This window comes from Dryas octopetala, chromosome 4, assembly GCF_963921425.1.
Source record: "Dryas octopetala chromosome 4, drDryOcto1.1, whole genome shotgun sequence".
In the NCBI taxonomy this organism is placed as follows: Eukaryota; Viridiplantae; Streptophyta; class Magnoliopsida; order Rosales; family Rosaceae; genus Dryas; species Dryas octopetala.
In genome coordinates this window covers 7,970,443-7,981,502 of record NC_141369.1, presented here as the reverse complement: position 1 = coordinate 7,981,502, position 11,060 = coordinate 7,970,443, and the positions used below count along the sequence as shown (strand labels likewise).

The 11,060-nt window shown below is 36.9% G+C and overlaps 1 protein-coding gene across 1 annotated transcript; it reads right to left on the bottom strand.

The window, feature by feature from the left end:
* Positions 1-6,242: 6,242 nt before the first annotated feature.
* On the bottom strand, positions 6,243-10,739 carry LOC147286473 (uncharacterized). Its single transcript, XM_086240774.1, has 3 exons — positions 10,343-10,739; positions 7,432-8,517; positions 6,243-7,297 (listed from the first exon to the last, which is right to left on the bottom strand). The coding sequence occupies exons 1-3, from the start codon at positions 10,737-10,739 to the stop codon at positions 6,243-6,245; spliced, it is 2,538 nt and encodes an 845-aa protein (XP_086096900.1).
* Between the last annotated feature and the right edge of the window lie 321 nt (positions 10,740-11,060).

Below are 11,060 nucleotides of genomic sequence, written 5' to 3'. Positions count from 1 at the left end.
AAGAAAGAAGTAAATGAGCATGGAATTTAAAGAGCAATAAAATAAATAACACTACTAACAATAAAGTAAAGGACTACATAAAATAAAGGGTTTTTTTTTTTAAAGCCCAAATATTAAATAACCCTGACTGTGCGGCCCAGTTGAAAAAATGCGGTACCAACGCGGCCCACTTTTAAAATGGCCCGGAAGACTCGCAACAAAAACCATTAAAAAGCAGCAAAATTACGGGCCCTGCCACCGGTTCCTTTAACTATCCGTTAATTGCCATAACTGCAATTAACCTCTTAAAACGTCTTTAAACTGTATTAGCAGATGATTATAATCACAACAAAATCACAGAGCCTTCTGGAATCACAAACACGAAGAACAAAAACCGTTTTCGATTGCCTTGAAGAATAAAAAACCACAGACCTATTCTGAACGAGAGATTCAAGCAAAGAGAAACAACACCTGGTAGCTACTGACCACCATTGTCGAGGAAGAAGAAGAAGCGACACCCAATTTCTACCTCAATAGCTACTGACTTCCAGGTACAATTTCTTCTACAAAACATTACATATTGAACCGAGTACCAAAAACAATTTTCAACGAAAAACCTAGACCCATTTCAATGAAAGACAGTATTGTCAATATCTACTAATAGCCATAAACCCATTTCGATATTTACTAAACGGTTGCTTTTTAATGGTTTTCCAGACTCGAAAATAGAAGGAAACCCTAATAACTACTGACCAACATTATCCAAGAAGAAGAAGAAGAAGCTACCTCAATAAAACATTAAAGAAGAAGAAGAAGCTACTGACAAAAAGGTACTATTGGCTTGCTTGGTAATATATGTCATTGTCTGGTTAAATTGCCTATGTTTATGTAATATTCCCAAATGTCAAATATGTGGGATACTAATTGATCTATATGCATATGGTAGTCGTCTAATTGATATAGATTAATATCTAATATGTGGGAGTCTAATTGTTACTGGCTGGTAGTAACAATTGGAATCTCACATTTGGTAGTAACTATCTGCTTTATTGCAGACTGGGGCATTTGGTTAGACTTAAAAACAGTGTTGCATTTGAATTGTTACTGAGGGAAAACAGTGAGGATACTTAGGACTGAAAAGTGGAGGAATTGGAATTGTTACTGGCTGGTAGTAACAATTGGAATCTCACATTTGGTAGTAACTATCTGCTTTATTGCAGACTGGGGCATTTGGTTAGACTTAGAAACAGTGTTGCATTTGAATTGTTACTGAGGGAAAACAGTGAGGATACTTAGGACTGAAAAGTGGAGGAATTGGAATTGTTACTGGCTGGTAGTAACAATTGGAATCTCACATTTGGTAGTAACTATCTGCTTTATTGCAGACTGGGGCATTTGGTTAGACTTAAAAACAGTGTTGCATTTGAATTGTTACTGAGGGAAAACAGTGAGGATACTTAGGACTGAAAAGTGGAGGAAGTGGAATTGTTACTGGCTGGTAGTAACAATTGGAATCTCACATTTGGTAGTAACTATCTGCTTTATTGCAGGATTCAAAGAAAATGGCCACAAGAAGGGCAATAACAAGTGCAAAAGAAAAAACCATTATACCAAAACAGTCCGGAAAAATTCAGTACAGGTGCAACATGGTTGCATTCCAAAGTGCTATGGACAAAATTAAAGATGACCTGACTCCCAAGGCATACGAAAAGCTACAAAAAACACCTTTTTGGCCACTTATAAATGCATTTCGTAATGAAATGATGGGAAGCAACCCTGTGAAATCAGATGACGGTGTTGGATTCTTCATCCAAGCATACAACAAGGAAACAGAGAAGTTCCATTTTGGTAACAAGGAAGTAGAACTTACAACAAGTGACATTGCTGATTTATTTGGGCTGCCAGAATTGGGAAATGAAGTTGTTTTGACAAAAAAAGGTTTCAAGAAATCCAAGTTCATTACAGATCACTTTAAGGATGATGAACAAAGGATAAATAGAACCTCAGTGCAAAATGCTCTCTATAAAGCAGTAGAGGAAGGAAAACAACCTCAGACACCAGCAGGGAATCAGAAAACTTCAAGGAAGAGAAGACTGAAAGACAACAGTGACGATGTTGTACGTCTGATAATTTTGTACCTGTTGGCTACTTTCCTATTCCCAAACTCTGGATACCACCTTGCTTGGGACTTGGTCAAGCATGCTGAAGACTTGGATGGAATGGTACATAAAGCATGGGCAAAGGGAGTGCATGATTACTTGCACAAATCATTGTGCAAAGACAGTAAATCAATGGCTGGTTGTGTTGTTGCCATACTGGTAAGCACTAAACTGCATTCATTAAATATGAATGTATTATTTTAGACACTATGTTTAACCATTTTTGTACGATTTTTCTCTTTGATGAATTCCAGTATTGGATATGCAAAAAGACAAACATCATTAATCCAATCAAGGGCAGAGAGGAGGAAACTCCTGGCATAGTCAAATGGGATCTGGATGATCTCAATCTCAAGTTGAAACATTACACACTTGAAGACTTTGAGGTAAAAAAGCAAAACAAAATATAGTTACTTTATACTAGTAACTATTTTCAAAACCAAAACACTAACAATCTTCACTTTAAATTGTGAAGAACATGTTTGATGATGAAGAAAGAGGGGAGAAACCAACTAATGAGGAAACATGCCGGCTAGGAGACACAGAAGAATCAGAAGAAGATAAAGATCCACAACCGACACTCCAAGATTGGTTAGATAAAAAACACAAAGAGGAGGAAGTGGAAGTAGAACCGTCACCGTCACTCGAAGCTTGGGTAAGAATTCAAAAATAATAACAAAACCCCACTGCATATTTATTGTGCATTTTTGTTCTATAAGTTGCCACTGCAAACCAGAAATTGCCACTGCCTATGCATATTTCTAATTGTTACTTCCAGGTAGTAACAACTGGAATTTCTCATATTGGAGTGTGCCTATTTCCTACTGTCAAATATGTGGGATTCTAATTGTTACTTCCAGGTAGTAACAATTGGAATTTCTCATATTGGGGTGTGCCTATTTCCTACTGTCAAATATGTGGGATTCTAATTGTTACTTCCAGGTAGTAACAACTGGAATTTCACATTTCCGTTTGTAATAAAATGCCACTTTATCAAAGTAACAATATGGCAAACACTAACATTTTCTTTTATGCATGCAGTTAGACCGCTTTGAAAGTGAGCAAATCAGTAGGGGGAATAAGAAGGACATGGAAGAATTCCGTAACATCTATGAAGAAGTCATAAAGGAATTAAAGACATTAGTGGTAAATGAAGATGAAGATGAAGATCACAATGAAGATGAAGATGAAGTCATTGGCAAAAAATTGATTAAACAACTCACCACTTACAATGCCATACTTGATGAGAAAAATGCTAGTTATTGGCAAATGGTTCTCACTGCAAAGGAAGAAATTGGGAAACTCAAGAGTGACAATTATGAACTGAGCCAAGAAAATAAGAAATTGAAAATGATGAACAACAAAGTTAAGCAATTACTCAATGAAGAGAAAGAAAAGAGAAGAAGTGATATAGAGGAACAACAAGTCCAAGAGGCCAAAACAAAATCACTCTTTGAAGAGATTGAGAAGCTGAAAGAAACAATTTCAAGACAGAAAGAGATGATAGAGAAGTTGGTTAACAGTGGGAACATTGAGTGCCAAGCACAAAGGTCAGGCCCACTTATCTCACCTGAAAGAGACGACCAAATGGAAGGAGAGCATCCAGCTGAAGATTCTTTTGAGCATCAACATGAGCCTCAAGCTGCAAGGACTCCTCAACAAGGGCATACAGCTGAAGACTCTTCTGAGCATCAAGATGAGCCTTCACCATCTTTTGCCTTTGAGAATGCTGCATCAGTTCAATTAACTCCCAATCTACCTGCACAGAATCAACCTGAACAGTCTTCTCCCTGCCTTGCAATTGTACAATACTCAATGCTGGGAAGGTTAAAGGAGAGAGAAGACAGAGTTAGGAAGGTTGATGATATATATGAATACAACTTTGAACCAAGGAAGAAGAAGAAAGCTGCAAGAAAAGACGTACCAGAATTGCCACACAAAACAAGAAAGATAATGACAAGAGCTGAAAAAGGCAAAGGAAAAAGTGAACAACCAAACTTTGATTTGGACCTGGACCTGACACAAGAAGATGATGACCTGACCCAGGAAGGTGATACAGACTTAACACTACAAGCTGCAAAAAGACCAAATCTCGAAAACATAAAGTGGTCAAAGTATCCGGTCTTCAAATTATTGAATGAAAGAGTTCAACAACTCCTAATTGAATTTTGGACAAATGCCCCACACAGGTACTATTGCATTTTTTATGTTGAATTTTAAAACACCTGATTGCCACTGCAAGGCAGTAACAATAGCTTAAGCTACTGACTACAATATACTGTTTATGCAGCACCTTACTATGGCAGAAAGGAGAAGGTGGAATCAGTGCAGTTTCTAGACAAGATGTTCTAAACTTGATCATGGACAATGCAGTGACAAACAATGTAAGACCAATTTCTACACAAACTCAAATTAATTTAAAGAGTAAAAATTATTGTCAACTACTTAACATTGTTTAAATCTTGCATACCAGATGATTGATGCATTTGGAGAACTACTGCAAGAGGAAATGGACAAAATAGAATCTGAAACACCTGCAAAGTCAACATTCCTCACAACCTTTGCTTCAGTAAGTTCATTTAAAACTTCATTACTCAAAATTAACCAAGACTTCATCATTGTTACTGACAGTCAGTGGCAATTCAATAACAGATTAAGGATGCAGAAGATGATCAGTTGGGGATAGAACAATTCCTTTTTGAACCACTCCTTAATTGCTTGGGGAAGTCGGACAAGATATTCATCCCAATGGTCACTTCTGAAGCTTTTCATCACACACTACTTGTGATGGACAAGGATGCGGGAAATTGGCTTCACTTCAACCCCATGAAGCAAAGAAGGATCGAGATGGATATATGCTACAAAAAAGCCCAAAGACTGGTATGAAATGTGTTTAGATTTCATAAAACTAAATTCTATGGACTTAAAGATTGATATGAAATGTGTTTAAATTTTAAAAACAATGTACTTTAAAATGCAGAAAGCGCGCGTGGACAGCTGGATCTATGTCATGCAGGAAGTAGCGGATAGTATTCTAGAATCAAGAATAAGAAGAAAGCTAAACAAAAGAAGCACTGCAAGAGAGCTCAAATTCACTGAAGTTGAGCTCACAGATGACAATGAAGCAACACTCAGATGGTTGAAAGACTTCAGCAATGACTACGAACTTCACCAATCTAAAATTTGTCCACAGCAGTCAGAGACATCGTAAGTCGTCTACCATATGCATATAGATCAATTTCAACAAAATTATTAAAAAACTAATCTTAAACTGATGCCATTCAATTTTATAATTTGCAGATTGGATTGTGGGGTCTTTGTCATGTATTATATGGACAAAGTTTCAAAAGAAGAGCTGAATAACAACAAAATCACAAAAAAGGACATTCAAAAGTTCAAAGCAAATGTAATTGAAAGGTTCATTAACCATGAACAAAGCTGGACTTCGCAGCAACTTCAATCCTTCAAGAAAATCCAGATGAAGGACTGATCACACTCTGTGCTGTGCCGAAGAAGGACTTTACCTACTGCTTTTTTATGTTTTAAAATTCAAGTTTATGTATTTTTGTTTCGAACATATTGCAGAATTTTATTCCTATGTTGAACTCTTTTGTCTTTTTTATATTGAATTTTAAAATGCTTAACAGGTTGACACTGTCAAACGATGGAACAATATGTGATTGCCACTGCCAGCCAGTAACAATATACAATTGCCACTGCCAGGCAGTAACAATATGCAATTGCCACTGCCAGGCAGTAACAAAAAACGTGATTAAAACAGTAACAAGGGAAACACAAAACATGCATGGACTTCACAAACCACCATATTAAAACAAGCACAACAATTTAAAATCATAAGAATAACATAAACAAAAATTAAGAGATGAAAAAATATCATTTCCAAAAGCCAAAACAACATAGTAACAAAATGTTACTATGCAACTGTAACAAAAAATATCTATCCAAAATATCATTTACAAATTGGCTCCTATTAATCAAGTCACATATTGCCAATGCATAAAATTTCCTCAATTGTTTAAAACCTATAAACCAATAAACTGTCACGCAGTACCATTATTACTAAAACCTAGAGCAACCATAAAACTAAATTGGCTCTCTACATGTCTTCCGGTTATGACCATCAGGTTTTCCGCAGCGACTACACTTTCTGGCACGAGCAGCTTCTTCACCTATAGACTTCGCCCTCTTTGTCTTCGGCCTACCACAAGGTCTCTTAGTAATAGGAGGCTGAACTATCATAGCATCTTGACTAAAATCATATAATGCTTGAGAAATATTTGGAACCGGAAAAATTGGAAACTCATAAGAACCCTTAAAAGACTCCGTCTTGAAATAACTGTCAATGAAACTGTACATTGAAGCTCCATGTCTCTGAATGGCAGCAAAAGCATGAGCACAAGGGAAACCTGAAACACGCCACTCATGGCATGAACAAGTCTTCTTTTCCAAATCTACACACACAGTCACCTTCCCTTCAACTTGGTAGACATGAGATGAAGATCGAATCACCTTCCAGTGCAAACCAACTTTGGATCTCTCTCTCAACTTCAGTTCCAAATTAGGACAAAGCTCAGTAGACCACGATTCTGCCTCTATTTTTCGATTTGCCATATTCTCCATCACTTTGGTTCTAATGCCTTCAATCATATCTAAAATGGGGAGGGACCTCAGCTCCAAAATCCAAAAATTAAATGACTCGGACACATTGTTGCACATTTCCCCATACCTGTTACCTTTAAAAAACGCATTAGACCATTTTTCATATGGTGCTTCTGCCAAAAAGTCAATAGCAGGACGACCACCCTCTGCCTCCAGCTTCCCAGCAGATAAGTTAAATGCCTCCTCAGTACGTGCATAAGCACAACACATGAACAAAAATAAAACCCTCTCACGCATATACTTATTGTGTGTTGTCGGATACCTATTTGCAAGGTTACGTTTCAAATGCTGAAAACAAAAACTGTGAGGCCAACCCGGAAAAACAGTAGCAATAGCATTGATGAGACCAGCATTCCGATCAGTAATGAAAGTAACTATCCGCTTTTGAGGAACCAAAACATCAGCCAACCTTTCCATGAACCACGTCCAATTATCTTCAGTCTCCGAATCCACAATTCCAAAGGCAAGAGGATAGAAACCTGCAAAAACAAAGCATTATAAGAAAGCTACTAACTGACAGTAGCAATTAAATCAGACAGTTTTAACACTTCAAATCACAATGAAAACAAAACAAAATCACAAAAAACAATCACATTAAAAGCAAATAAATTACCTTCATTTCCGTTCTTTCCAGTAGCAGCAAGCAATTGGCCCTTGAACTTGTTTTTCAAAAAAGTACCATCAAGAAAAAGCATCGGCCTACATGCCATGAATCCCTTCTTGCAAGCACCAAAACAGATAAACAGCTTCTGAAAACGTTGTGTCTCACCATCCACTTGCAATTTCGCAACAGTACCATCATTACTCAATACCAAAGATTTCAAATACCAAACAAGCTGCTTGTATGACTCCTTGTCATCACCATAAACAACATCTTTTGCCAACTCCTTAGCATACCAGGCAGTACGGTATGACACATCTAAACCATAGCTATTTTTAATGTCTTTCACAATATCAATTGGCCTCTTCCCAGGATTAGACCTAATATCATCAACGACAATACTTTTCACAATACGAGAAACCAATCTTTCAGACTTTGTTTCCCGAATCACACCACGACATGTGTGAACATTATCCAAATGCCTAATGTAAAAACAACCATTGACTCTACAAAGATACGCCTTTACATGCCAATGACAACCATCAGAAAGCTTCTTAAAGCACTCAGCATACACACGAGTTTTTTCATTTTTAATATACACAAACTTAAAACCCATCTCAATAGCATACTTGCACAACTTCTCCCTAAACTCAATGACACCACCTTCAAATCTTTGACCAACACCTTCAATATACCCTTCCCAAGCCTTGGTCAAATAAACCTTCTCCGCCTCAGCCTTATAACACCCTAGATAATCATTTTCAACAATTGCTGAATCACTTGTTGAAATCCCACCACTATCAGCAGAACACAAAGAATTGCTACTAGAACCACTGTCAGTAACAAAAATATCAACTATTTGAGCATTGAATAATGACAAACAAGTAAACAACATCTTCAAGTCCTGATCATCTGCCAATACACATCCAGATTGACCGCCAAGAACATATTTCAACACAAACGAACCAATCTTCAACATACTAAACTTTGTGCAAATCAAATTGCACAAACCACAAAAACTCCAACTAACAGACAGTGGCAAAACCACAGTCTGAGAACAGTAAATAACCCTCGCAACGAAATTTGAATCCATGATACCTAAAAAAGCAAAAAAAATAACCAAAACTAAAAAGTTACGAACATGCAGTAACAATAACAATAACAATTCAAACAGTACCAATTCTAATAACAACAACAAACACAATGAAAAAATAAAACAAAAGCCACACCCTAAAATCATTAATCAAAACAAAAAACAAACAGATTCTAAACGTAAAAATCTTCAATCGATGTAAAATTCCATACATACAAAAATCGAAAATCAAAGAACAATACAAAAACCATACCAGATGAAGCACAAACCGAGAGACAGAGAGCCAAAAACAAACAGATTCTGAATCGAAAATCTTCAATCAATCAATCTAAAATTCAAAAAATACAGAAATTCAAATCAAACACCAATACAAAACCCATACCAGATGAAGCACAAACCGAGAGAGAGAGAGAGAGAGAGAGATAAAGAGAGAGAGAGACAGAGACAGAGACAGAGAGAGAGAGAGAGACAAAAACCATACCAGATCGACTACACAAAGCTTGATCGATCGAGTAACGAAGCTCAGTTTTACGAGCAGAGGCACAGAGCAGCTATGATCCCGCGCATTCAAAAATAACGATTTATAACAGTAAGGGTAAAAATGGCATTTGAAAGAAAACAGTGGACCGGAAGAAAAATAAATGGGCCGGCAAAGAGACAACTGGGCTGCACAGGAAAACAGAAAAATCAATAGGGCTGCACAGGAAGCGCAAGCCCAAAATTGGGTGTTATAATCATTAACTTTAAAATAAATGGCATAAAGTAAATAGAGAATTAGGAGAAGAGAGAAGAGAGACATAATATTAAACTTTCATTAATTAAAATTGTAAGAGAGTTACATTCATATTATCTCTCAAATATCATAGCCAAATGGCTTGAGAGAGAAATTCTAGGAGAATACTATAAAAGGCAACAAATTAAATTCTAGATTAAAAAATATGAATAGGGGACTCAATGTTCTTATTTATAGATAAATATTAGGGCTAGAAAATATGAGAAGGGGGGAGGATCAGCTGTCACGCAATGACAGTAAAGGAGAGAGGCGCTGAGAGGCCGGAAGCAGCTGGAGAAATCTGGAAGGTGGGACACGTGTCGCCTGCTGATTGGTTGAATGCTTGATTAATCAAGCATATTGATGGGCGGAAGGAGTAGAAGAGTCGGCTTGCAGCTGGCTGAGTTGAGGCTACTCTAAAATGCGTGAGGGAGAGAGAAGAGGAAGTGGCTTGCGGCTGCATGGTGGCTCGGCTTGGCTGTCATAAAGCAACGTTGATTTGCGGAAGAGAAAAAGCAGAAGAAATGGCAAGTGCTTGCCAAGTGTCACTGTAGCATTGGAGGAAGGATGATTAATCAAAGCAATTTTGCATTGGGCGGAAACTTTGCTGTTGGCGAGTGACTCTTCGCCTCCCATTGGGCTGGGCCATGTGTAATTGGGCTGCATCTTCTCTCTTCCTTCTTTTGGGCTTTTGGGCTTTTGTTCTTCTCTTTTCTTTTAATTAAACCTACAAAATCAAAATTAAAATTAAAATAAAATCTAATAGACAATTAAATAAAACCTAATAAATTCTAGGTATTAAAACAAAAACTAATAAAACCTACTAATTAACTAAATAATAACAATAAGAATTAAAAACACTAAAAATTGCTAAAAGGCATAGACAAAAATGTAAGATTTAAGGATAAAAATTATATATAAAATGAGCTCAACATGTATAAACGAACTTCCCTTTATGAATAAAAGTTTGTACTCAAAAGTTTCTTTTACGTTCTTTTATTTTTATAAAAAAAATGAGAAATGTATTTTTTCTCAACTCACGCCGCAAGTTCACGTACCGTATTTCAATATAATATTGACACTAAATTTCCCCCAATATATATCAAATTTTTTCTTCATGCTTGTTGCTACCTTTTGCAATGTTTCAAAACTTGGCTTCTTCATCTCTTTTTCCATAAACACTTGGATAGCCAATAATTGCTTGAATACCAAGTGGGTGGTGGGTGTTTTAGATTCACTTAGTTTGAGGGTAGTTTCATAAAAACCCTTCAAATAGGAGACAAACTCCTTGGCATTCTCCCAATCCAATGTATTCGGGCACCTAGTGTTGTCATGCTCCTTGAAGTAGACTTGGAACCCCGAGTCCATGAAGCCTAACCTATCAAACACCCTAGAAAACTTCAAAGCTTGCTCCAACATAAGATAGGTGGAGTTCCACCTATTACACACATCCATGCATACAATTGGCAACCCTCATATGTCTTTACCATGGACAAATTCTCTAAACTTCTCTAGTCTTTGAGGTGATGATCTTACCCATTTAACACCAAACCTAATGGGTTGAATTGAGTCATTTAAAGCATTAATTCATCTCATCTTGTACAATCAAATTAAGCACATGACAGCAACACTTCATGTGCAAATGAGCTCCATTATACACAAGCCCCTTACTTCTAACAATTAAGTCTTCCCTTGAAAATTTCCATGACCTTGTCATTGATCGTGGCATTATCCACCGCAATTGTAAAAACATTCTCTATCCCCCAATCCCCCAAC

What these genes read in the sequence shown, in the direction of transcription:
- LOC147286473 (XM_086240774.1), bottom strand. Translation starts at nt 10,739, where the DNA reads ATGGATGTGTGTAATAGGTGGAACTCCACCTATCTTATGTTGGAGCAA. An exon ending in CAATATTATATTGAAATACG is followed by an intron (nt 8,518 to 10,342) that starts GTACGTGAACTT and finishes TTGCTTTTTTAG; the next exon opens with GTATCATGGATTCAAATTTC. An exon ending in TGGAAAGAACGGAAATGAAG is followed by an intron (nt 7,298 to 7,431) that starts GTAATTTATTTG and finishes TTGTTTTTGCAG; the next exon opens with GTTTCTATCCTCTTGCCTTT.